The 26,793-nt window shown below is 46.8% G+C and overlaps 10 protein-coding genes across 10 annotated transcripts; 6 read left to right on the top strand and 4 right to left on the bottom strand.

The window, feature by feature from the left end:
- Positions 1 to 6,333: 6,333 nt before the first annotated feature.
- F5891DRAFT_950119 (uncharacterized protein) lies at positions 6,334 to 6,716 on the bottom strand (the record flags this gene model as incomplete). Its single annotated transcript, XM_041374929.1, has 2 exons — positions 6,334 to 6,516; positions 6,570 to 6,716. Coding segments are annotated over 2 exons (330 nt in total), but the record flags the coding sequence as incomplete, so codon positions are not given.
- Positions 6,717 to 6,731: 15 nt separating this feature from the next.
- On the bottom strand, positions 6,732 to 7,790 carry F5891DRAFT_950129 (uncharacterized protein; the record flags this gene model as incomplete). The annotated part of the gene is made up of 1 exon (XM_041374930.1): positions 6,732 to 7,790. A coding segment is annotated over one exon (1,059 nt), but the record flags the coding sequence as incomplete, so codon positions are not given.
- Positions 7,791 to 9,448: 1,658 nt separating this feature from the next.
- F5891DRAFT_1187286 (uncharacterized protein) lies at positions 9,449 to 10,962 on the bottom strand (the record flags this gene model as incomplete). The annotated part of the gene is made up of 8 exons (XM_041366818.1): positions 9,449 to 9,538; positions 9,605 to 9,733; positions 9,782 to 9,841; positions 9,894 to 9,973; positions 10,094 to 10,197; positions 10,251 to 10,669; positions 10,735 to 10,792; positions 10,847 to 10,962. 8 exons carry the CDS (start codon positions 10,960 to 10,962, stop codon positions 9,449 to 9,451), a joined length of 1,056 nt encoding a protein of 351 aa, XP_041227385.1.
- Positions 10,963 to 11,916: 954 nt separating this feature from the next.
- On the top strand, positions 11,917 to 12,829 carry F5891DRAFT_1221428 (uncharacterized protein; the record flags this gene model as incomplete). The annotated part of the gene is made up of 4 exons (XM_041369435.1): positions 11,917 to 12,050; positions 12,150 to 12,171; positions 12,228 to 12,382; positions 12,451 to 12,829. 4 exons carry the CDS (start codon positions 11,917 to 11,919, stop codon positions 12,827 to 12,829), a joined length of 690 nt encoding a protein of 229 aa, XP_041227384.1.
- A 134-nt stretch (positions 12,830 to 12,963) lies between these two features.
- Positions 12,964 to 14,215, top strand: F5891DRAFT_1187285 (uncharacterized protein; the record flags this gene model as incomplete). Its single annotated transcript, XM_041366817.1, has 2 exons — positions 12,964 to 13,408; positions 13,461 to 14,215. 2 exons carry the CDS (start codon positions 12,964 to 12,966, stop codon positions 14,213 to 14,215), a joined length of 1,200 nt encoding a protein of 399 aa, XP_041227383.1.
- Positions 14,216 to 14,799: 584 nt separating this feature from the next.
- Positions 14,800 to 15,615, top strand: F5891DRAFT_1187284 (uncharacterized protein; the record flags this gene model as incomplete). Its single annotated transcript, XM_041366816.1, has 2 exons — positions 14,800 to 15,015; positions 15,415 to 15,615. The coding sequence occupies 2 exons, from the start codon at positions 14,800 to 14,802 to the stop codon at positions 15,613 to 15,615; spliced, it is 417 nt and encodes a 138-aa protein (XP_041227382.1).
- Positions 15,616 to 17,202: 1,587 nt separating this feature from the next.
- On the bottom strand, positions 17,203 to 18,092 carry F5891DRAFT_1187283 (uncharacterized protein; the record flags this gene model as incomplete). The annotated part of the gene is made up of 4 exons (XM_041366815.1): positions 17,203 to 17,331; positions 17,384 to 17,554; positions 17,609 to 17,817; positions 17,876 to 18,092. 4 exons carry the CDS (start codon positions 18,090 to 18,092, stop codon positions 17,203 to 17,205), a joined length of 726 nt encoding a protein of 241 aa, XP_041227381.1.
- A 3,219-nt stretch (positions 18,093 to 21,311) lies between these two features.
- F5891DRAFT_1187282 (uncharacterized protein) lies at positions 21,312 to 21,619 on the top strand (the record flags this gene model as incomplete). Its single annotated transcript, XM_041366814.1, has 2 exons — positions 21,312 to 21,386; positions 21,449 to 21,619. The coding sequence occupies 2 exons, from the start codon at positions 21,312 to 21,314 to the stop codon at positions 21,617 to 21,619; spliced, it is 246 nt and encodes an 81-aa protein (XP_041227380.1).
- Positions 21,620 to 22,035: 416 nt separating this feature from the next.
- Positions 22,036 to 22,900, top strand: F5891DRAFT_1187281 (uncharacterized protein; the record flags this gene model as incomplete). Its single annotated transcript, XM_041366813.1, has 5 exons — positions 22,036 to 22,291; positions 22,338 to 22,372; positions 22,433 to 22,540; positions 22,592 to 22,780; positions 22,826 to 22,900. 5 exons carry the CDS (start codon positions 22,036 to 22,038, stop codon positions 22,898 to 22,900), a joined length of 663 nt encoding a protein of 220 aa, XP_041227379.1.
- A 2,336-nt stretch (positions 22,901 to 25,236) lies between these two features.
- Positions 25,237 to 25,829, top strand: F5891DRAFT_915580 (uncharacterized protein; the record flags this gene model as incomplete). The annotated part of the gene is made up of 2 exons (XM_041373699.1): positions 25,237 to 25,662; positions 25,719 to 25,829. Coding segments are annotated over 2 exons (537 nt in total), but the record flags the coding sequence as incomplete, so codon positions are not given.
- Positions 25,830 to 26,793: the final 964 nt, after the last annotated feature.

The raw sequence follows: 26,793 nt of genomic DNA, 5'->3' as shown, positions 1-26,793 counted from the left end.
GGATCTCCTGCCTTTTTCCAAACATACTCTTGACCATCTGATCCCATCCTATTGATTTTAGTTTCATCTGACCAAATAACTCTCTTCCAGTCCTCTATAGTCCAGTGCTGGTGCTTTAAAGCAAATGCTAGTCTCCTTTTCCTATGGGCTGGTGACAGTAGGGGTTTCTTCTTCTTGACTACAGCTTTAAGATTGGCTTCCTTGAGGGTGTTCCTGACTGTTTGAGTGGAGACAGTGGTAGTGATGATGGAATTGATGTATTTTTTGGCTTGAACAGCAGTAGAGGCCTTTCCAGATATAATATGATGAACAAGAGCTCTTTTGTCATGCAGAGTAAGTTTAAAAGGACGACCCATTTTGACATTTTCTTTGTTGGGAATATTCTGGTTGATAACCCTGGCAATAGTTGACTTCCCCAGACCAGTTTTGGAGGCAATCTGCCTGATAGATAGACCAGAGGTGGAGAGAAAAAGGATATTATCTCTTTGAGAAGAGGAAATAGACTTCATGCTGATTATGAGGAACATGATGTTATTGGAAGGGTTTATATATGTACAGGATATTAAAATGAGACCATATTGTCAATATGGGACCATTTATATATATATTTGTAAATGGTGTCATGTCTAAATGATCTGATTTTCATATTTTAATAGAAACTCAAAAAAGTGTCCCAATAAGTCACCTAATTAAAATAGCCATATCTTCGCGCGGCGTCAATGGATTCTCACGCTATAGGGAACATAATTGTAGCCGGGAAGCGGAGCTTTTTGGGACCTCCCTTTGACTTAGTCAGATTCTCACACCCTGGCTCGCAATAACACAATTACATGAAAACCTACAAACATTGGGACACTTTTTTGAGCCACTGTATATCTCCTCCTGGATGCTGGCGTACAGGTAAGCGCTTTTTATATCTACCTGCTGTATCTCCCAGTTTTGCTGAGCCGCCATCACTAGGACCATCTGGATCGTTATCATGCTGGCTGTGGGGGCGAAAGTGTCGAAGTAGTTGACGCCAAACTTCTGCCTCTGCCCATTCGCCACGAGTCGGGCACGCAACTTCAGCTTTTCGCCGTCCGATCCGCGTTTAGTGGCCAGGACGTAATGGCATGGTATGATGTTGGCGCCTCGAGGTGGGTCCACTACCTCCCATGTACCTAGCTTCTCCAACTGACTTATCTCATAGTCCACCACCTCCTGCCATTCAACGGCATCTGGACCATTTAGGGCCTGCTGTAGGGTGGGTTCTGGCTCTGCTGCGGCCAAGGCAAGGTGAAGATAGTTTTATTCATCCATTAGGTCCACCTCAGACGCCTCCAACAGATTCTCCATCGTTAGGGCAGCTGTCTGGCCCTCGTTTAGCATCGCATAGTAGCCGGGGGGTGGTCTTGCCCTTGTGGTCCTCGTTGGAGGAGCAGATGGTTGAGGTTGTTGAGGAGTAGATGGTTGAGGTTGCTGGGCGGTAGATGGTTGAGGTTGCTGAGGAGTAGATGGTTGAGGTTGCTGTGGCATGGTGGTGGGCTGGACACTATTAGGTGGGTTATTATTACTGTTGCTGCTGTTATGTTCGTTAACAGCAGTAGACTCCCCCTCGTCCGGCACACCATCGGCTGCCAGGATCGGCTTGAAGGTGACATTCCGTTCGACCGTGACTCGACGCCTCCCGGGCCAGTATACCCGGTATCCCTTACTCTCAGCGTCTACCCCCACAAAGACTGCTTCTTCTGCCCTCGCCTCCAGCTTACCGGCCTCCAATGCATGGACGAAGACCATCGTCCCAAATTCATGGGCACGGGACAAGTCCGGCTTGGACTTGTGCACCATCTCATAGGGTGTGCTACCGAACGGACTTTTCGCATGTGGACACCTGGCAACTGACGCATCACCCATGCCTCGTAGGACTTGAACGCGGTAAGTGCGTCACTCTTTTGCTTGAGGAACTCGAGTCGCGTCTGCCGGCTGAAGTCGTCCGTGAAACTGACATAATATTTACAGCCGCCTAGACTCATCGTTTGCGCCGGTCCCCAGAGGTCCGTATGGACTATCTCCCCATATGTGAGTGCACGTGTCTTCGTCTCTTTCGGGAAGGTCTGTTGCGCTGACTTAGCTTTCACGCAGGTATCGCAGAACTCAACTTTCGACTGCGGGTCCAGGTCCACGCCCACTATCATCCCCTTCTTCACAGCATCTGCCAATGCATTTTGGCCGACGTGGCCCAGCTTGCGATGGAGCTGTCCAAGGGTGAGTTTTTCTTTTGCTACATTGGTGGTGACCCTGACATCCTTTTCTCCCAACGCTGTACAGTCCTTCCACTTGCGGGATCTCCGCGATGACGTCCCTTCGGGGTGCATGCGAGAGTATCTTGCACATTTTCCCTTCGAAAAGGACAGCCAAGCCCGCAGATGCTATGCGGTTGGTGGATATCAGCGTGAATGCCATGCCAGGGGCGTATAGCGTGTCCTTCAAGGTCACACTGGTTTTCTTCGACCCCAATGGTAAGTCAATTCTCACATCTCCGCGGCCGGTAGCGCTAACACTTGAACCATTTGCAGTATACACCTTTTGCGGGGCTATTTCGATAAAGGTCTGGAATTTTGACCTGTCTGGACAAAAATGGGAGGTCGCGCCAGAGTCAACGATGGCTCCACAGTGCGCAGCAGGTAAGTCCATGGCTTCAGCAATGCTCGCAAGGTCTGACATCGTGAAGGTGTAATTGTCTTGGGCCTCGGAGTCTTTGGCCGTGGTTGCGTTGGCACTCTGCTTTTGGGTACATCCTCCCCTTCTAGCCTTTTGCTTGGGTCCCTGACCCTCCTTCCCTCCCCCTTTCCTCCAGCACTCACTCTTGTAGTGACCCTTTCGGTCACAATTCTGACAGAGCACGTTGGGGTTGTAGTGGGGCGCTGCGCCATCTGTGCCTTTGGCTTTGGGATTGTTGGCACGTGCTGAGAGGGCCGAGTTGGTGCCTCGTTTAGATGGACGCCTATCGGTAAGCATGCGGTGCTCATACTCCTCACTGATGACATTGACGAGCTCGTAGGTACTTAGGGCCTTCTGCATTATCTTGGCCGCTGCATTGATGGACGATAGGATGGGGCAGTAGGATTTAGGGAGGGACACCAATATTATGGCATAGAAGTCCTTCTTGTCAATTGACGCGCCCATCCCTGCTAGCGACTCGCGGATGCGCAGCAGCTCGCTGAAATGCGCTCGAATGTCTCCGTTCTCGTCGCAATGCTGTAAAGAGTTGATACCTAGTAGGCTTATACTAAGGGTGTTACTTTAAGACTCCAAAGTGCGAGTGAGATGTTCGTCCCAAGGGACTGCCTGTAGGATTATCTCTTGATATATGTCATATCCCATATATTCACGCTTCTCTTCCGGACTTCGGACCCTGAGATCCGATCCGGTCCGATTTATAGATCCGCTTCCGATCCGATTTACGATAAGCTTTCTAATTCATTTCCTGTTCATATAACGTTAAACACAGCCTATTCGGTATTTCCTCTTCCCGGTGTTTCGGTTATACTTATTACCAGTATAATTACTGATCCATTAACCTATGTCTCATTTCCGACTCGCGTTTGATAACCTTTGCACATGCTTCGTACATAGCCTCGGACCTTTGCTTACTGATACTTCCGTTATCCTCATAGTATATAAACTCGTGTATATGTCCTGTAGTACCTCAGTTCGAATATCATCTTAGTTTGTCCTCTTTCTGTCCTCCGGACTTGAGTCCTTCTTACTCTTGTCACCCTCCGAGACTTCAGATAGATTCTGATAGTCTATATCCTTGGCTCTACCTTCGGGTAGTCTTACTCTGTTAGTTTCTAGTTCGGATACATCCGGATTAGTCTTATATACATTTCCGATATCCGGAAGACATCCGGATATACTACGAGACCCGTCCGGACCTTCAGACGTGTTATCGTTAGTACTTTGAAATAAGGGACAGTACTTGGGAAAGGGGCACAGCGTACGAGCTGAGGCCGAAGTCCTTCGGATCCGATCCTACGAGAGCATGACCTTAACAATATAAAAAGCAAGGGATATCTTGTTAAGATCGAAGGTGAGAGAAGAGAGGTATACCTCTGGTACGTTCAGAGATCCGAAGAATAGCCTGAAGTACCCGATGAATTGTCCGAAGCATCCGATATGGGTCCGACGTCTAGAAATGAAGGTCCGAGGTTGTGCGAAGCTTCCAGCGAGCTTCCAATGAAATGGCAAGGTTTCCGGTAAAATTTTACAGCGGTTATCGAAGTATAGGACTTTTGCGTAGTGTAACTAGCTAAAACCCGTCGAAAGACTTAAGGATTTCAATAGAAAAATGGCAGCAGTGATGCCAAACAATCGTTCTGAATGAAAAAAGATCAATTGCGAAGTACTAAAACCCGGAAGTGACAATTACTAACTATGACTCGAAGCAAGGGAAGTGAAGTGTTCTGCGAGTACCTAGCGAGCCAGAATATATCCTACGGCGTGAAAGTCCGGAATCTGCGTAGGCGAAAACTGTAGCGAGATAAGACATCTGAATGTAATAAGACTCAAGGCGAGCCGCTACGAAGATATACATGTAATAACACATGAGGAGCGTATCTATACGTATTAGCAAGGGTTTTCGATGTATGTGCCCTTAGACATAATCAATAACAGATAATCAAATGAAAAATGCACCAGCAAAGTCAAACGGACAAGGACAGGACATGGTACAGAGGATCGGAAAAGCTAGAAAGGGCCTCGGAAATGGACAGACGACCTTCGGACGACTCGGACAGGCTGTGCGGAACTTTCGTAAGGTCAGAAGTGTGTCGAGGAATATAAACATGTTTATCACCAGATACATGTCCAGCGCCAGCCCGAGTGTTACAACGCGTCTCCTGAAGTCTACGACGTAAGTCTATCTGCACGAGCTCCATTTTTCCTTCGTGTATCTGACACACTTCCTTCCAGACATCAGATGCGGCCTCGAGCTTTTGGATGCGTAGGAGCAGGCGATCCATTATGGTACTGAAGACTTGCTGTTTTACCAGCGAGTTTTGCTGATAGTACTCATCCAGCTTCTTATCCAGGTCGTCGATCTTGGTCTGAGTGGGAACAGTGCCGTCTTTCTTCGTTACGGCCCCAGTCTTGGGATCAACTAGGAACAGTATAGGTCGTACTGCCCGGCCGTCCACATAACGCATCAAACCTCTTGCTCCGATGGCCGTTAAGGTACGTTCTTTGTATGTTATCCAGTTAGTGCCGTCTTCGGCTAACTTAGGAACATTGAATAGGCTCGAACTCATAGCGGGGAGCATTGTGTCCATTGCCGGGGCAGGGCTCATAACCTGTGGTGATACTAGACAGGTACGATCTCAGTATTCGGTTCACGAATCTCTTTATTGACAAGTGTTTTTACCTAGACAGGTACACTACGTTATATGTTAGTGTTCGTACTCAAACATTATACTAGAACACTCACATCTCAGTATTCGGTTCACGAATCTGAGATGCTTCAACGACGACTGGCTGCTTTTATATGGTGAGTGCGCCAGCAGGTCTTTTTGATGAAAACATATATTAAATGAATGAAAAGATTGCCGACGTTGACACATCGTCTGGGATCTCTGTTTGGTGGCGCTCGCACCTCGAGCTGCCTTACTCTTCAGGCTGTAGTCCCATTTCCTCCTTTGGTTCCTCCTCTCTCGGCCTTTCCGTCCTCGGGTTCATCGGCTCTCAACATTAACATCATTAGTGTGTCCCACCCAGGCATCACCATCGGAAGAAAATTCAAATTGTCCTCTAGTAAAATGAGGTTGAGAAAATGAGAAAATTTTGATCGTAGAAAATTATGTTGGGCGCTCGTCAGGCGCTCGTCAGGCACTCTTCGGGTGCTCGTTGGGCATTGTATTATAATGATCCTTGTTGCGAATCAAGGAGAATAGTGTATTGATGGTTTAAGCCCAGACCAATATATCGTATGACAGTCACCTTTGCAAAAGCCAGCGAATCTAAGAAGTGATATGACAAACCTTATATTGATCACATGAACATCATCATAAACACTACAGGGTATTATTTTTAATTGTCTGAGTATAGCATGCAACATGAGGTTAAGTAAGGGATGCAAGAGCATTCAGGCTATTTATCGAACTGAGTACATCACTATCATCCGCATCTGCATCCGGTTCATCCAGCCTACACCTCTTGCCAGTCGGGGTGACTTCTACCCCTGAGGCGAATAGAAACTGAGACTTCGTGACCAATAGGGCGGTCCTGTGCTTCCCCTCCTGCAGGGGTTTGCATAGCACAGCAGCGTCTTGGACGGGCCAACCGGATAAATCAAGGAATTCATTGAAAATCACTACCACAGGCTGAGATGAGCTTTGACCGACGGAAAATGTCCATGTAAGTCTCCTTGTACATAAGAGCCATCCACAGAATAATGTAGAAGCTGGACTCAAGATCATCCTCAACAGCATGTATGGCATTGCTATGCTCGACGAGGTAGGCAGACATAAATTGCCAGGTTCCCTTGATAATAGAATTAGTACAAAATATAAAGCTTGTGCATGGAATGGACACACCGTGTGCATTTTTTGTCGGGGACCCTGAATGCTAACTAGCTTTGCTAGATCCCAATCGATGAGATAGCCCTTCCCTTTGTAAATGACGACATTTCCAACACTAAGGTCGCGATGTAACACCTTCGCACGTTCAAATGTGTCCTTGTGAGTTGTGATGATAGATCATGAATAAGATATGCTACATGAAGTTGAAAAATACATACCAATCAGTGTGTCATGCACAGACAGAGTAAGTTGACGAAAACTCTCGAAGTCAGTCAATTTTTCGCCCACAATATTGAGGACCAGACAGTGAAGAGTGTGCAGAGTGAGAGGTGACTGGGAACTTGCCCATTTAGCGCGTCTGAACTTAGCAGTTTGAGTGGATTGCTGAGGGATAGAGGGGGGTACATCGTGATATGCAATACAGCTTGCAATATTGGAGACCTTGTGCGACATCAACAACTTGTAGGTCTCGCCTTCCGGTAAGACATCGGGCAATGACACCCACCAAGAGTCCTTGAACATTACGACCTTCTTGTTAACAAGGTCAAATGCAGGACATGCGCGAGTCCAGCGGCCAACAGGTGAATGAGGTTTTGTAACAGGTTGGGGAATGACCAACGTGAGCGAGCCAGAACCCTCAGCATTAGGGACTTTGACTTTGAACATACGGGTAGTACTGGGAATGTTTAGCTGTGACCTTGTGAGGTCAGCGTCCTCGTCATTAGCAAGTGTTATGGAAGTGTTGATGCCACACATTTCAGGTGATGCTCGTGCGTAACGATGAAAGAAGTTGGCCAAGTGGGGCTGGTTATTGTAATTGATGGGGCCGGTGACGATAGCTCCCTCCCTATCCCATCTGATGATGCGAGCGCGATCACGCACGATAAGGACAGAGAATGCATGGGTACAGAACTGGGTGCCAAGCTGAGCTGTGGTATAGCTTGCTATTTGTCCCAACGTGTCCATACCCCTCTCCGTCTGGGATACGACACTATCAACTCCAGAAGCTTCACAGAATGCATCATGGGAGTATGACCATTTGAATTTGATGATAATTTCTGCTGAGGAAACATCGCAGTTGGGCGATGAAGGTGCACACCCATCAGGATACATGCAAACGTCCGGCTTGACGTTGAATACAGTCGAATTGATTTTCGAGCAGTTTTGTGTGTCCACACGATTGTGAGTGTCGACAAATGACAATTGAGGAGTGAAATGTTTGATAGCGTTAATCTGAAGTTACACTATCAATAGTGTCACTATCATATGTGCAATAGTATACTCACGAAGGGTGTGTAAGCACGCTCCTCATGTTTAACTGAGATCACATCACTAAATGCGCCAGCAGCGAAGGCTGAAGTGAAGCACAAAGGGTCATAATCGAGTATTTTAGAACTCAGGAAGAACTCCTGGAGAAATTCTTTGACTGGCATCGGGCCAACGAAATAATCTCTCATCTCTTTACCCATGGCATTAATAGTTTCGACCCGACATTGTGTAAGAGTCGTGAAGGGCAGCATGGTGGAACTGTCCCGTTTAATGGGAGTGTCGACAATGGCATTGGGAGCTAGATAGGGGCCTTGCGGAGGCATTACTGGTTTTGCAGTTGTTGAACTGCTTTCGGGCTTGTCCATAGCCATGATATAAATACTGTATGGGACATGTATATATTTGGGCGAGTGTATGGCGGGTACATATAGCAAGTACGTATAGGGGTATGTATGTATGTAATACAGTATGGTGAGTACATATAGGGTATGTACAGATGACGAATGGTAAAAGGCGGGCTGTAATGATAATATCCGAGAAGAGGGAAGAGGAAAAAAGAGTTCCATCCACATTTGGAGCCTTTTATAGTGAATGAGACTCAGCCCGGGTTTTCCCGGGTCCACCTGGATATGATGCAAGAGTCAATCTAACCTGTTTAAAAGTGTGGAAAACTAGATACCCACAGCAGGCGACGGCGGCCAAAACGCCCGTGCTGATCAGATGACTGAGTAAGAAGGAGAGGTATCATATACAGTATAAGCTAACCACCTTCTATGAGTTAATGTTATAATATCGCATAACAGACATAGCATAACAGACATCTCATAGGTAGTATAGGTTACCAATATTCAGCATTATCAGCTACTACACTGAATCATTTTCTTGTACTCTGACTAGATGAGAAGTTGAATGATAATGGTTGGTGCAAGATATAAGTGACAGTAGCACACAGTGAGAGATCGGTGTATCAACAAGACCAACCATTTATTGTTTACCGAAACTAAAGCCTCCTTGAGGAACAGTGACATGTAAGTGGAGCTACACAGATAATTAGTACGCGAAAAGAATATATCAGCAAACTTACAGTCCTCATTTGGAAAATACTTGTCCATGCTATTGAATTGGAGGTTGTGGATGGTGGTCATACCACTTGTATCTTTGACATATAGAACATATTGGTTGACAGATGTGCTTGTGAGACGAGATAGCAGATCTGTGCTGATTCGTGAAGACCACTGGATGTTGCGATGAGGCGACCCAGCGATGTTGAAGATCATCTAGCATGCTTCTTTTCTGATACCCTCTTTTGGGGAGATAGTAGCGATAAAAGAAGAGAGGGCAAGGCCCCAGACGCGATAACGACCTGAGTCTGAAGATCATCTCCAACAACAATGTTGCTGATTAAATGAGTTCGGTCAAGACGGTCAACGCCGGAGAGATCTAGTCTGCAAAGTGCAATGAACACTATATAGACTCATTTGACACAGAGAGGACCGTAAGAAAATGACCTGAAAGACTTTGCGGAATGTCAGAGGGTGTACAACGTCAAAGGCTAGGCATTAGAACAATGGGCAGCCTAGATAGACATGACCTTGTGGAGCAAGGCAAACTTCCTAGTTACAGTTTTACAGCTCAGCCTCCACATATTCTCCTGGCATCATGAATCCTACATCTTCATCAGGAGTGATGTCATGCTCAAAGTCATGTCCACTCACCTATTTGATCAGTAAATTTGACATTGCGTTTAGTGCAGTTCCGAATGATTGGAGTACACAAATCACACCATCCACGATACTGTGTGCGACCGCAAGTGGTATGAGATAGTCATCTGTGTCCGTTAGGGGGGCCTGGTATGCCTCGCTCTCACTGCTGGCAATGATTTTCGCTGGAAGAATGGCGAGGGGGCCGTTCTTATACTGAAATAAGCTGCAAACTTTACCAGTGGTGCCCACGCTAACCTCGTCATCTTCCATAACGATGTCCGTACATTCATATGTGCCCATATAAAGTGGTGCAGCCTGGGATGACAAGGTTGTAAGGGTCATTCCCAGGGAATAAAAAGGTGCCAACCTCATCATCTCCCATAACGATGTCTGTACATCTGTATGTCCCAGCAGAACTCGTTGACAGGTTGATATCCATATCTAACCCTATCTAAATGTGCTAGCCTTTGTCAGTTATCACAAATTGTGAGTAAGTGATTGTGCCCCGGCACCTATCATTGTGATGCTCAATATGTTCAATCTGGTATACATGGTTCACACACTCACTGAACTGTTCCTGCGCGTACTCCTGCCACACTGGCTCAATGTCCTCCCAGTCCTTCGTCTTCATGAAGCTGTCCCCATCTCCTAAGGCCTCATTATCATCATGCCTGCATGAATATTTTGAGACGAAAAATCTCCGTCGATGGATAAATGTACTCACATCCCGAACAGCACCTCGCCCTTTTCATTCTTCCAAGCCGACATCACAAACACTCTCATCCCACATTGCCTCCACATCTCATTCGAAAAGTGCTCCATATATGCCGGACCCTTCTTACGAGCGACTTGTGCTTGTATCTCTGGAGGCGGACAGTTGTTGGACCACTCTTTGGCTGTTTCTTTAGCCTTCTCCAACTCATCGTCATCCAATTCAGCCATGACTCTCTTCACCGCCGCCTGATAATGTTTGAACATACCAGGATCTCCTGGCTTTACCCTGGACTCGTCGTCAATCCTCTTCAGCACCTCTTCGCGTTTTTGCTGGTAGACCACCATCCTGGGAGTCCATTTCCTCCCATACTTGATCATGTCCTTCCTTTCCTTCTTTTTCTTGTTGTTGAACAACCAAGTCTTGTACACCTAAGAGTTGATGAAAGAATGTGACATTAAAAATTTAGTTTTTCAACGCAACAAAGAAGCCTCACCTGCTTCCTCTTTTTCCATTGTTTTTGGTCCAACTTAGGAGCAAACAACCTGGCCGCCCTTGCTATGGCAGTGAAAATCGCTCGCTTCTCACTCCTTGTGGCAGCAGTCTACTCAGGAAGGTAGTTCTTCAACTCCAAAATCTCCTTGTCCGTGAGCTTCTGAGACTGTGGTTGACGCATCCTGTGTTTTCCGGAAGTCGTGTTGGTGGAATGACCTGTTCTTGCCATAGTGAATCAAAATGCATAAATGGCTAAGGATTTGCAAGGTGGAAGTATTAATGAATTGTGCGAAGTTGAACTTTGAGCAAAGCCTAATGATAGGTTAATCAGCCCATATTGGACCCTGAGCCATTAATGGAAATGAATTTGTAATGAGCCAACAGGACTGCACCGCATCATATTGCAATAACAATTCATTACACCTGAGCTGATGCCTTGCTTGCAACATTAATAAACAAGATGAAGATAGGTAGATGCACCCCAGTGCAAAAATCTCACAGGGTGGAAGCAAGGGGCAGCAAAGGTAGGAAGACTTGGGTCAAGGTCCCACTTGCAAGCACGAGGCGACATGCCTACAGGTCCATGCCTAACTCTCCCCTGGAATCACCAACAATTCAGCCTGTTGAGGCACCGCCTCCTTGGGAAGACTTTCCTGACAATACTTACGAGCAGGACCAAGGCTCATTTGAGCCTTTGCAACTCCCAAAAACCATGGCAAGTTCATGTACAATGTTGGAGTGTCATTCAAACTATGGCTAAGCATTCAAAATACAGAGTCAAAATGACTACCTCAGGCAATGGCTGCCAAGGCAGGAATCATATCTACATCACCTCCTCGATCGAGAAGCTCCACCCGAAGACAGGAGATGCATCATCTGCCAACAGGATGGGGTGTACAAATGTCAAGATTGTCTTGGCGAGCCACTTTATTGCACGGGCTGTTGCAGGAGTCAACATCATAGCAATCCTTTCCACTGGATCAGTCAATGGAATGGGCGATTCTTCAAGCGGAGTTGTCTAGCTCATGTGGGACTCATTATATACCTTGGCCATGATGGCAAACAATGTCCGGCGGTCACCGATCGGTGGGATTTGTTTGAAGAAGATGAACCCGAAGACCTGCTCAAGCCTGAAGATCTGCCATTTGTGTCCGGACCCGAGTTCCAGCCAAAGGAAAACACCATGGTCATCGTGGACAAGTCCGGAGTTCATCGCCTGGAGGTTCGATGCTGTGAATGTCCGAATGCCATGAGTCCGGACATTCAAATGTTTCGACACAGATTTTTCCCTGCATCTTTTAACAGGCCAAAGACTGTGTTCACCTTCAGAGTGCTCAATGATTTTCTACTGGACAGCCTTGAATGCGGCACCTCGGCGATGAACTATTACAGCAAGCTCTGGTGAATGACCTCCAGCATGTTTCCACACCTTGTTCCGGTAATGCCTTACCCTCATCATCTACTGGACATCATATTGACAAAGCACATTGCAAGGACCGATACAGAGAGCTCATGAGGGTCGCTCGACAGTGGAGGCAGTTGAAGACAATGAAATGGCATGGCTTTAGCCATCGTTCTGATAACCTGAGCACAGGAGAACTTGCATTATTTTGCCCGGCATGTCCTCAGCCTGGGATTAATGTGCTGTTGTCAGAGGATGAATCTCTTGATGAGTGAGTCCTATTCTCAACCTATGTGGCCTCCATAATAATACTAGGGATCCAAGCTGGAAATACACCCGGTCATTTGTGATGGACGGAAATTTCAAAGCCGAACATCTGCATCCCATTAAGCCATTCAATGAAGTTTGGCTGTCCGATGGGCTTGGATTCATGGTAGGAAAGGACAGGTATAAAATGCACCTGGCAGAGGCTGCTGACACAGTGGAAAAATCAAGCTGCAACAATCACCGGGCAGTAAATCAAGCTAATGCTGCTCGGCACAAGCTGGAGTCCACCGGTATCGGGGGAGTTGCTTGTGCCAGACACAGTTGCTTTGTCCCTCACTCCATGGTGGATTTTCAGAAAGGCGAAAGGCAAGCCACATCCACCATTCCCCATTCACAAGTTAACCATGGGTCACTTGCAGACAAATGAACATGGACTATGCCCTTTGCGAGGCTTCCCAGCACAACATGGAAGGCATCACCAGGGCTGTCACCTTCTATGATATTAATTGTCAATACAACAAACACTTTTGGGTTCGGGTGGATCGAAGTCGATTTCTAGAAATGGCACCACAACTAACCATCATTCCCGGAATTGGGTTATGGCACGTTCATGGCCATCAGGACAGCTGCTATGTCCGATATGCTTCTAACTTTATTGAAGGCATTGGTCGGATCGATGGAGAGATCATGGAGACGCTATGGGCACGGCTCAATTTGATCTCCCCTGCTGCTCGGGGAATGTCATCTCCCCACCGAAAGGAATGCCTTGATTATCAGATGAATGACTCCAATTTCTGCAAGATGATTCACATGAAAAGGACTCTATGCCGGAAATACAAACTGGCTAGGAATGGTATCTTAGAAAGTGGAAAGGCATTCGACAGACTCGATGAAGCAGCACCCTTACATTTGAAGACAGAATGGTTAGCCAGGGAGAGGATAGCTCAGTCAAGCAGATTGAATGATCCTTCAGCCATGGATGAATATGAGATCAATATCAAAAAGGGTACGTTGAGTTCCATTGTCTCCGTTGAGGTCTGAATTAATATTGCACTCAGCACCTAGCAAAAAGGAGATCGAGCTTAGATTGTTAGAGGAGGGTAATGCCCGCAATGCAGCACCCTCTCGGAGATCTGTGGCGACATGGATATCAACAGGGTTAGCAATTGAAGAGGCTCAGATTGCATTGCTCATCGAGGTCCGAAGGATCGGAAGAAGATTTACCGAGACACAGAGATTAGACATCGCCCGTCAAAGAGATCGGCTCCAAGGCCAGATAGATGGATTTGCTCGGTCTGCTCTAACACATCTCGGGGAGGGATTTGATGCAGATGATGAACCTGAAGACTTGGACGTAGACATTCTAGATGATCTCGATGATGACCCGGCGGATTTCACAGAGACATCTCACACATGGACAAACTCTCCCGAGCTAACTGTAATCCCATTGCCATCAAACCTGGGGGTTGATAGATGCAGACAATGCATGGCAGAGGATCTGATTCCCCTGGAGATGTCACTTCATGAAGGGCAGGCCAATGATGCCCTTCACAATCTCCGCATTTACCTTTGCAACAAGGCCATCCTGTTCCGAACAACCGTTAGGCAGGCCAAATCCCAGGCCCTGAAAACTCGAGCTTGGTCCCAGGTGACATCGGTGCAGCAGGCAGTCTCCCTCCATGCCAGCATATATACAAAGACAAGGAAGCAAATGATGAAACTTGAGCTGGGGCAAGACCAGCTTCAGAAATACAAACCCCTGCTTCGCGAGCAACTCAAAATCAGCACTGCAGTGGGAGACCCAAATGCCTGAGGTCAATGAAATGAATCTTTGGCTTGGTTTTGGTCTGTTGAAGTTGACCTCGGGGGTCCTGATCAATCGTGGAATGAAGAATGTGAGTTCCCGCTTGCATGTCATATCCCGCGGTTACCTGACTGGACCCATGCCAAGTTTACTGAGTCCATTGGCTGAGGGCAAAGGCACTACGGGATCGATGGAGGGAAGAAATGCTATTGGTCACATTGGAGATGGATCGGACATGTAAGTTCTTTTTGTGGAAAACAACCATATGGGGCGAGCACATGCTGGAATCATTGGAGAAACGACTTCTGGGTCACGGATGCTACGCTGGAAGGCAATCCCACATGTATTCATTGCTGGCACAGGATGCGCAGGCAGCTTTTCAAGACCTACAAAACGTGTTGATAGAGGCTGGAGATGAATGAACATTGTTTTCTCATGAAGTCCCTTTTTCCACATACATAATTGACGCCCGGGAATTGTCCGGGTCAGCCCATGTCGGAGTTTGAATTTCATATCCATCCATCAGTGATTCTTATCTTCACATCTTGACCATCTTTCACTTGTATTGCCAGTGCCATAGTCCTGTATTAGCCATGTCTGCATCTCATGCATCCACTTCTGGCACTCTGAATCCCGGAAGCCATTACCGACCTCTGAAGCTGAGCCTTGCAACTATTTCCTGCACATTGGCAATGGCTGGATCGCGCGTCCGTGCAATCATCTCTCAATATCAGATGGAAGCTGCCAACAATGGTCTATCTGCTGACCGGATAAAGTATTTTAAAGCCGGGCTGCAATGGGAGATGAATGTATGTCACCACTGCCCTGATGACTTTGTTGGTCAATGCTAAGAATTTGAGCAGACATTTGTCACACCACTCCTGCAGTACTCCGCTTCACAGAATATTGTGTCGGTTCTTCCGGTTCCCTGTCGCTTATATCCTTAAGTTGTATCCCATGCTGACCTGGAACACTGTTCCGGACAACGTCTTTTCATTCCACCTCCTTTCATTTCATGATGAGCCAATTGCAGGACATCCGTCCTGGATTGTGTTCGCATATACATGTCCATGGTGGATGGGAAACACCACAATCCCTGATCAACCATGGCAGTGGGATGAAATAATGGCTTCCTGCATCTCTCACTACCAGTATTGGGCGGTAAGATGTCAGCTGAATTACCTTGATTGATGACTTATCTGTTTCAGCTTAATGTTGAGGATGATGCTTTGGTACTTCCAGAGAAGTTGAAAAACACTTCGACTCCACCACTCATGGGACTGAGATTCATCAAAGAACGCATGGAAGCATTGCTGGAGGAGCAAGATCAGGGCATCGAAGCTAAGATGGGAGAGGTGAAGATGTACACTGACATGTTAGAGAAATTGAGGAAAGGCAAAGGAGTGTAGTCCCATTCACTCTTCATTGTATACAAGATGTAACATATTCTATGCATTCAAAAATCTCACATTCGAGTCCCAGATGCCCAGGTCCCGAGTCCCGAATTTCGGAGGTTGGGGCTCGGAGACCCAGAGCTCGGCAACTGTGTTGGGTGTCAGGGTATCCAGACCATTGGAGATAGCATGTGTCAGTATTTTGCGTTTCATGGTTTATGTTGGGTGAATATGGAATCGGGGATCAGGGACTCGGTATTCAGAACAGTGTCAAGTCCCAGGTCATGAGCTCCGAGTGCCGAGTGCCGAACCCTGAGTCCCGAGTCCCGACTTTCGGAGGTCGGGGTTCGGCGACCCGGAGCTCGGCAACTGCTGGGTGTGGGTTTCGGGACTCGGGACTCAGAGCTCATGACCTGGGACTCAACACTGTTCTGAATAGCGAGTCCCTGACACCTGATTCCATAATCACAAAACATAAACCATGAAACTTAAAATACTGACAAATGCTATCTCCAATGCTCCGAGTACCCTGACACCCAACACAGTTGCCGAGCTCCGGGTCGCCGAACCCCGACCTCCGAAATTCGGGACTCGGGACCCAGGGTTCGGCACTCGGCACTCGGAGCTCGTGACCTGGGACTTGACACTGTTCTGAATACCGAGTCCCTGATCCCCGATTCCATATTCACCCAACATAAACCATGAAACGCAAAATACTGACACATGCTATCTCCAATGGTCTGGATACCCTGACACCCAACACAGTTGCCGAGCTCTGGGTCTCCGAGCCCCGACCTCCGAAATTCGGGACTCGGGACCTGGGCGTCCGGAACTCAGTATTCAGAACAGTGTCGAGTCCGGAGTCCACAATGTCGGGGTTCAGGGTTTTGTTAAATGTGTATGGCAATAACAAATGTTAATTCGAGCGTATTTATACATCTTCCCCCAGTCTCAAATATCACGTGCTGAGGTCCGGGTGTCGGGACTAAGTACCCCGGCACTCAGGACTCCCATATGTCAAGTCCCGAGTTCCAATTATCGAATACCAAGGCTTGCATCCAAATTATTTAGTCCCACATATCACTTGGGAAATGCTCAAAATTGAGTATTGAGGTCCGGATCACAATTGGTACATGGTATTCATTTGTTGGAATGTATATAGGTCACAATGCTTGCTCTTTGTTTGATCTTTCACACGCTGTATGGACCATCCACACTAGCCCATCCACATGATGGAACACCAGCATAAATATGAACAGCATCCCTCATATACCATGCCCAAGCAATCCGATCCCCTTCCACATCATACACTCCATGTCTCACAATCTTTCCGGAAAACGCAATCATACAGCCGGAATTGTACTTGAACTCCAGCTGAAGGTTTAGCATTGTCATCCGAGCATTAGAATAGTCCCCCATGGTGGTGAGAATGTCGAAGCATTCAGCAATGGACATGTGGTCTCGATGATGGGGGGTTTCCCGATTGGAAATGATGGAGAGGGTGTTAAACACGGATGCCCAGTACTGCAGGGCCTCCGGCATCTGTGGCAGATCCTTGCTTACTGCTATATTTCCAAGGTTTGACAAGGTTCTCAACCCTGCCTAGTACTGCTCAGGATGCATGACTCTGAGTGCCGCGGATGCGATGGCTGCTGGCCTTGCAATGGCTTTGAGGATATTCTCGCAGGAAGGTCCCTTCAATGATGCAGATACCTCCGGATTGGACACATTCTTTGGGATTGGTAAGTATGACTGCCGGAATCACCATCTCATCAGATCCTACCTCGTGTCCCTGTTGAAACCATGCCGGAGATAGATTGATGCATCCGGGAGTTGGTCCAACATCTTCCGAGCCCCGGTTGAACAACCTTTGATTAGTTCGCCAATTGCCATCAGCCCTTACACTTTTTTCGAGGCTTGGAGAGAGCAAATAGGTGGCCTCCCTGATTTCCTTCTGTAGGTTCCATTAATATTTGATATCCATCGAGTAACAATGTATATTACACACCTGGGTGGTGTCTGTCAGGGCGTCTGGGAGATACCATGCAATGATGGCACCGGATGCATCAAGAATTATTGCAGGTTCATCGACCAACCTTTTGCCTTCATGGCCAGGAGGACATCTCTCAAGCAACCTCGCCTCTTTATGTTCATTATGCCCGGTGTCCTTCGGGGAGATCAATTTGCTATATCTTGCAATATCCATCTGCATCTGAACTGTCATGCAGGAATTTGAATGATAAATAGAATTTTCTGAATCTGCAGGAAGACCCACTGGGATTTTTAGATGCCTTTATGAGTACATCAGCCAAGCGATCGCACGCCATCACCAGATCAGTGTCTAGGTTGGGGGAAGGTATGACCGGGCCTCCTCCAGTCTTCTCTGCCTTGAATTTCTGTTCAGTATATTCCCCTGCTTCATAAGTCACAGTCAGGGCCCAAGTGCGCCAGATGTTTATGCTATCAGGAGGGGAAGGGGAAGAACCGTTCATGCTGGATGTTAATCTTGGGAAATCAGACACTGAATGCTGGATGTCCAGACTTTGGTGTTATAGGGGGTGGAGATAGAGAGGATCAGATAAGGGAGCCATGGATAATTTTGGCTGCTGTCAAAGATGTATTATTATCCATTGCTCAATGAAATACTACCTGATTGGAAGTGTGCTGGTCATCAGATATTCATTTGTCGACTCCCGGGTCCTGGTACTCAGAAGTCGGTACGGTTGACCCATATTTGGGTGGTCGGAATTTGGCGTCTCGTAGGGCAACACAAGCTTCGTACTGCCATATCAGGAGATCACCTGCTGCTCCGGGAACTCAGTAACTGTGATTTATTACCTCCTCTGAGTAAGGTTGACTCGCTGGTCATCAGATATTCATTTGTTGACTCCCGGTGTAGGGATTCATTTCTGGCTGGGCTTGTAGAGACTGTTTTTACCTTACCTTATGTTGGCACTTTTGTAGCTTACATAAGCAATCAATCTTTTCACCAGTTACCAGTATGAGTCAGAGTCCTCAGTAGTTTTTATGATATTTCCTCTCCTCTGAGCCTTGAGCCTGGTCCAGAAACCCTAAAGGGTTTCTGGACCAGGCTCAAGGCTCAGAGGAGAGGAAATATCATAAAAACTTGCTGATCTCTCAGACTCATACTGGTAACTGGTGAAAGGATTGCTTGATTATGTAAGCTACAAAAGTGCCAACATAAGGTAAGGTAAAAACAGTCTCTACAAGCCCAGCCAGAAATGAATCCCTACATCTCATGGGAACTTTAAATCATGACTGTCCCCAGTCATCTACCTATGCAAACCAAAGCTAAGCTAAACTTAAGAAAACTAACCTGGGGGTCCTCAAACACCTTTTGTTTCCTTGACGCGTATGCCAGGTAAACTGCGCCAGTGAGTGAGGGTCAGGCAATGCAATATAACGATAACCTCCAGACTTTGCTTTTAGTACTGGAGGAGCAGCGATGCTAAAGTGAAAAAAACGCGATGATGGTTGCATGGATGACGATGGGGAGTAGACAGATAGAAAGAGGCGAACAAGGGCTTCGAAATGAGTATAGGGTTGACTAGGATTGGTTGAGAACTGAGTGAGAAACGAGGGAAATGGTGAAAAAGGGCGGAAAATGCGAGAAATGCGGATTGCGGAGGAACGCGCGGACGTATCGGGAAGCGGAGCGGACGGATGGAAAGCGCGGAAAAATGCGGTCAGAACGCGCCTAAGGCGATGGGCGCGCGATCACAGGGCGATGAGATATAAAGAAAGCGCAAAAATGAGGCAAAAAAATAGGGGGGAACGCGCAAATGCGAATAGCGAGCGAACGGCTGAGCGCGCGAAGGCGCGGATATGCGCGAATGAAAGCCATGAACGAGGGCTTCAAAACAGATATAGGGTCGATGGGGTTCAGATGCGAAATGGGCTGGTGAAAGTGCGAAAAAGTGCGGAGGTGCAAGAGGGAGGAGGAGGAAGGGGTTTGGTGCAGGGCAACAAGGACTGGTCCTATCAAGAAGCTGATTGGGGCAATGGACAGAGCCACTGGGGGATGGTAAATGGCCAAAAGAGCTAAATGAGACAGGCCTTTGTGCACCCAGAGAACCCTTATCTCCCCTCAACTTCTCAAAAACACCAAAAACTCGATATCTCCACAACTACTGCTCCAATTTCGATGAGCCAGGACTCAAAATGACCGGACGGGTGAGGGGAATACGACCCTGATTTTGCGAGAGATCCACTCGAAAAACGCGTGAGAAAAATGCTTATCAATGCGCTGGGGAGGAGGAGAAGATGCTGAAACTTGGGAATATGGGAGAAGCTGGTAATGAATGACTGTGGTGGGATAATAGGCGAATTTGGGGGATGATTGGAGAGCTGGAAGAGCCTAGAAACACAAGAAACCCTCGCGGTGGGCTCCAGTTGAAGGTACAACAATTCAGATGGTGAGTCTGAACAATGTTGGGTCTTGCAGAACCTAGCTGCTATTCGACCCTAAAGGGTTTCTGGACTAGGCTTAAGGCTCAGAGGAGAGGAAATATCATAAAAACTACTGAGGACTCTGACTCATACTGGTAACTGGTGAAAAGATTGATTGCTTATGTAAGCTACAAAAGTGCCAACATAAGGTAAGGTAAAAACAGTCTCTACAAGCCCAGCCAGAAATGAATCCCTACACCGGGTCCCGGAACTCGGAGGTCGGTACGGTTGACCCATATTTGGGTGGTTGGAATTTGGAGTCTCGTAGGGCAACACAAGCTTCGCACAGCCATGTCAGGAGATCACCTGCTGCTCCGGGAACTCGGTAACTTTGATTTATTACCTCCTCTGAGTACGGTTGACTCACATTTTGGTGGTCGGAACTTGGCTTCTCGTAGGGCAACACAAGCTTCGCATCCCGGATTCCACATTCTGCAAGACAACCTGTGCACCATCAAAAAGTATTAACCAACTTATGTGGTGAGTTCCGGGTCCCGGAACTCGGAACTCGGTACAGTTGACTCAAATTCTGGTGGCCGGAACTTGGCGTCTCGTTGGGCAACACAAGCTTCGCACTGCCATGTCAGGAGATCACCTGATGCTCCGGGAACTTGGTAACTTTGATTTATTACCTCCTCTGATTTGGTTGATGTACAACTACCTCAGCTCCATCATGTCTACAATTATGATACACATGGGCCCACCCATCTATATTGTATACCACCCTCGGCCCACCCATCTAATACAACATCCCATACAACACCCTCGGCCCACCGGTCTAATCAATATGCGTCTGGGCCCACCCGTATAATACAATATTTTATAATACCCTCGGCCCACCCGTCTAATTTAATATGTGTCTGGGCCCACACGTGAATGTGATAACAAGTACCTACCCATCTATCTCATACACATCTACCTTAATACACCCATCTGCATAATATCCAGCTACCTCGGCCCACCCGTCTACCTAATATTCATTTACATCGGCCCACTCATCTACTCTATATATTCCCTGCATGGGCCCACCCGCCTCCATCGGGAATAATTTGCCTCCCGGCCCATCCGTCATAGTCGAGAATATTTTTATCATGGGCCCATGGTCCGCTGGCCCGTATCATACGGGATATTATGCACGTCCGTTCCCTCGTATTATATGGAGATAGGTCACTGTAGTATGTGTCAATATCGGGTTGTTCTGCTGCTACCACTACTGCTGGTGGGGAACCGCATTTCATTTCATGCCTATGCAGATGCCTCTCTGGCTCTCAGTAGCTGAGGTGAACGAGCTCACAGCCGATCACTTCAAACAGCAGGTAAGTGATTTTCAGTCTTGTCCAAATTATAATTGCATTGACACACCATTAGCCAGCCTTAGGTTTGCTCCTACTGGAACCGATTACTCATCCGCGGATGGATGATCCGCTCATTCAACAACTTCATGTTCTACTGGACTGAAGTCGCCCGGCTAGGTCTAGACCTCGGACAAATGCTGGTTGCAAAACTCGAAGCCACGGGAGCGGCGGTCGATGCAATGAACCTGTCTTGAACAGCCTCTCGACGAGGTTTATGACGCCATGGCTGCCTCTCAAGCGGCAGTGGATGTGTTGGCGGAAGATTATAACAATGGCCGGATCAGAACATCTACCCGCGGAGATCCATTTCCTGAATTGCATCCCTTTGTGCGCAAATGAATGCAGCCGCAATGTCCAATAGTTACAGAAGCGAATTGATATATCTAGCAGATGAGTCTGGTATATGTAAATATTACATGAGTTATGTCCAGTAGATACCTGTGTTGTACAATTTGATGACAAATGGCATTGCCGGACACTAGAGTGTTTTGATATTACATGTATATCATTGCTGCCACTAGGTTTGTTACATCATAAGCAAGGAGGCTGCTCGGCAAATATTCACTTAAGACGCAACCCTTGCTGACACACCATACCCTTTGTCTCCATCATGATATCCCATGAGTATTGGGTGGCCTACCATGAGAAACTGGCTGCCCTTGATCTCGACACTCACCTGACATCATTCATTCCGCAGGATTGGGCTCTCAATGCTGTCGACATAGCTAGCGAATGGGTGGAGCAGCAGTTCGCAGCTCATGTTGCTGGCAGACCCCTTGTTCCTGCTCCTCCGGAACTTGATCCAGAAACCATGCTGGCATGCGGACAACTTGCATTTGTGCTTGCAGAGGCATATCAGCATCCCAGTGAGTTCAGCGCTATATCGTTATATAATTATCCTGACGTGTGAAGTCAAACTGGATATTGATATCATCCGGTACAATCAGGTATTGACCAAATGAGAGTCGGGACTGAATGATGCTCGTGAAGAAGCTTTGTTGGCAAAGTTCCCTCCCGCTGAGCGCATTCTGTTGGATCACCCATTGGTTGTAATTGACGCTGGTTGCAGAATTATACTTTGGTATCTGCCAGGTGCACTGAACTGGTCCCTGCAGGTGAGCGTAGGCACGCAGAGATGTCCGATCACACTGACCAACAACAAACAGCGTGATATGTTTACTGCCACAGTCGGTATGGGCAAGCTGTTACAACAAAGCATGACCACCAGCAAGATATCGACCGGAAAGACGACAAAATGGAGGACAAACACTTCGTACTTTCACCCATCAAAAGAACCCAGTCTGATACCCGGGTGTATCAATCTTTCGCCTTGCTGGTTTCAACAGGGGCATGAGGTGAGACCCAGCTTGCCCAAATCATTGAGTACTGAACACAGGCAGTGTCAAGGCCGGCCGCCGCAGAATCCATTGGATGGGTTTATTCCGGAAGTCTCTTCCACCTTGAAAGGGCGATAGCGGCCTGTCATCGATTATAGATATGCAGCGTCCGGCTCTCTTGTCATCAGCTGCCCTTCAGGTCATGCACCCACAACTTTACTGGGCATCAATGTCCACTCACGTGGCGCTTGGGCATTGGGCCGCAGCGCATGGTGAAGATCAGATGTACCAATGTCTCCAGCATTGGGCATCAGCATATTCCGGTGCTTCAATTGTTTGTAACAGGCAATCACCCGGTCATCGTGATCCCAAATGTCCTCCAGAAGGATTTGACATTCTTACTTGCATAGGAAGCTATAAACATGTGGTGATGAATTTGACAAACTTAGGCATCAATTTGTTATACAATCCGGGAGTCATGGTAAGTTAGTCTGGCCGGCTTGTGAGGCACGGTGTCTGGGTGGGAGATGGTGACAGAATTGTGTGGGCATGGTTTATGCAGGACAGTGTGCACAACTATGCCGGAACCCCACGTACAGAGTTCGCAAAATACAGCCTGGCTGACTTTGCCACATACCACCTCACTAGATATAATCAGGCTGATTTTGTTCGATACTGATCATGATCATGTCGGTAGTTCTTACATTACTTTCTTAGCCTCGGTTGGTTATCGATTCTTTAGTTACTACATTGTTGCCAGGGCATGATCCATAGGCTGATGTTTGAGCAGCTATCACATCGGGGTGAACGATATTTAAAAGAGGTTTATATGTTGTACAAAATGTGAAAACAATATTTGATATTTAAACTAACATAAAGATGGGTGCATGACTTCAAATTTTGGTGGTGTTTTGTGTGTCATCCAAAATATCAAATATTCACGACCATATTCCCACAGACAATATGTCAACAAATATAATAAATATAATCAGATTTTCCATGTCTGCTTCAATTTAAAGTTTGCTTCTTACATAAAACTTTGGAGAAAACTTGAAGTTTTGCCAAAGCTTGACATTTAAATTGAGTTTTAATGTCATGTCATCTGTAAAACTTCAAGTTTTCTCCAAAGTTTTACATGGAAATTGAACTTTAAGTTGAAGCAGACATGAAAAATCTGACTATATTTCTTATGTTTGTTGACATATTGTCTGTGGGAATATGGTTGTGAATATTTGATATTTTGGATTACACACAAAACACCACCAAAATTTGAAGTCGTGCACCCATCTTTATGTTAGTTTAAATATTAAATATTGTCTTCACATTTTGTACAACATATAAACCTCTTTTAAATATCGTTCACCCCGATGTGTATCTGATGTAGATACTGCATTGATTGTAATGTAGGTCAACTCACAATCATTGATCCGGGAGCTTAGTTCGATGGAACACGTTCATCCGACATGACAATTGGCCACAGCCGGTCAATTGTGTTTATATAGGGGAATATATGCAACGGTTGGCATCGGCCCAGCAATGAACATTACCCGGATACATTGTCGGTGCGCTTATACAAGTTCTTCATTGGCCAGGTCACTCTCGGCAGTTGATATAATTACAATTACAATCTCTACTTGTACCGTCACCCAGCATGGGACGCCTATTTATGTAGCCCGGCCATCCCTTTCACAAATTGCAATCATGTTGTCCAGTTGTTCCATGATCCGACGCTGGACATTAAGGAAATAGTGAATGGTTGCAACGTCCCCACTTAATTCTGTCACTTTGATCACTGTGTCCGCGTATGTCCCCAGAACATTTCGGTTTGCCATCTGCGTCACTGCTGGCGTCTGGTCACGGTCAATTTTGTCGGTTGGCAGTATGTTGTTCAGGTAAGAATTTGCTGCCCATTGTGTTAATCGTGAGCAATGCCACATAAAGATACTCACCATCCTCATGCCAAATACTGCGTAGGCTTCTGATGGCATGTCGCATAGAATGTTCTGCATGTTGGAAGACATTGTGTTCATTTCCTGCATGCCTGCCGGGCATACCTGCACGGCTTCAAAAGTCATCATGCAGACGTGTGGAGTACGACTTACCTACTGCATCCCATCCGCAATCATACGGATCCTCGGCCACCAATGGGTTTACATCAGATTCCTGACACAAATTCATCTTCTGGCAAAGATGAAGATGAGGAACCTCAGACTGGCATCGGGGGTGATCCTGCACCCCCCCTTACTTCACTATTAGCCGATATTCCAATTCAAAATGCCACTGTCGGCATGCTTGTTGAGGCACTCTCAAAAGTTCTTCAAGCTCAGTTGCAGATAACACGCCCAGGGGTAGCTCAATCGAAATGCAAAGCCCATGAGCCCCCTGTTGAAAATTTCACTGATGCCCAGCACCGAAATAATAAGGTATGTTATTCCCTGACAGAAGTGACGTTGCTGATGACACATCGGGCCAATGTTTGGGAGCTATTTCACATGGTGTTCCATTTTGTGAAAGATGACGAGTACATGCTTCACATCACTGCATCGCATGAAGCCATATCGTCTTTTACACACGGACCGGGCACAGGCCCTGACCCTCTCGATTTGCACTGGGATATGACGACTACACATAACTCCAAGTGGAACAAAAAAGTAATTGATATTCTCTGCTCCCAGTATACTTCCATGTATCAAAAGGACCAGTTGCCCTCAAGATCCTGTCAGTCCATTATATGCGATATCAGAAAAAAATTCAGTCAATGCCGCAATTTCTGGAGAAAAGCCCAGCCTCATATGCTCAGCAACGGCACTCGTGAGACTATGCAAGAAGTAGGAGATCGACTCGTGAATCAGACCAACGAGCGATTGCAGCTCACTAGGGTTCTCACTCGCAGGGTGATGGTCAGTCACCTTTTGTTGTGCCTTGAAGAGTCGAAGAATGATGAGTTACTTCTCAGAAGTTCGAGACTCGCAAGAAGGTCACATTGGCCCTGCTAAGCGACAGGATAGCAACTGGAAAGGACGACCAGGCTGTATGGGCATATTTGCAATCTCTTGTGGAGACTCTCAGCAAAGATGGCACGAGCTCTGACAAGAGTGAGCATGAAGACGGCGAAGTTCAGGTATTTCGGGTGAAGAAAATGCCATGGAGAGCAAATGTCAGTCATGAGATGCACATCATTTATCAACAGCGGTTGGCAGGTGCCGCGAACTTCACTCCCGTGGAAGCAAACCTGCAAAGCGTTTTTGCAATGCAAACCGGGAGTCTTCTCGCCCGGCAATTGAATGTCTGTCTGCCAAGGGCGTTATACAATCCATCATGGTTGAACGACCAACCTCCTGTGTTCATAGTTTCTAACAAAAAGTTTCAGAGGATGGAAGTCATCGTTTCCCGCCAGTGATCATGAAATCTAGTAGCTGTGGTTTGTACGATACTCGCGATGTGCCTTAGCTGGACTTGTGTGACGTATTATACTGATAGACTCCTTGTATCAGCCTCCTTCTATCCCCTTGTACTATGTAGGTCATGTCTATCTAGGCTGCCCATTGTTCTAATGCCTAGCCTTTGACGTTGTACACCCTCTGACATTCCGCAAAGTCTTTCAGGTCATTTTCTTACGGTCCTCTCTGTGTCAAATGAGTCTATATAGTGTTCATTGCACTTTGCAGACTAGATCTCTCCGGCGTTGACCGTCTTGACCGAACTCATTTAATCAGCAACATTGTTGTTGGAGATGATCTTCAGACTCAGGTCGTTATCGCGTCTGGGGCCTTGCCCTCTCTTCCCCAGACGCGATAACGACCTGAGTCTGAAGATCATCTCCAACAACAATGTTGCTGATTAAATGAGTTCGGTCAAGACGGTCAACGCCGGAGAGATCTAGTCTGCAAAGTGCAATGAACACTATATAGACTCATTTGACACAGAGAGGACCGTAAGAAAATGACCTGAAAGACTTTGCGGAATGTCAGAGGGTGTACACACTCTGAAGGTGAACACAGTCTTTGGCCTGTTAAAAGATGCAGGGAAAA

The sequence above is a fragment of the Suillus fuscotomentosus genome, assembly GCF_016647785.1.
Source record: "Suillus fuscotomentosus strain FC203 chromosome Unknown F5891scaffold_20, whole genome shotgun sequence".
In the NCBI taxonomy this organism is placed as follows: domain Eukaryota; kingdom Fungi; phylum Basidiomycota; class Agaricomycetes; order Boletales; family Suillaceae; genus Suillus; species Suillus fuscotomentosus.
The sequence above is the reverse complement of the archived record's forward strand: the minus strand, read 5'-3'. Positions and strand labels throughout refer to the sequence as shown.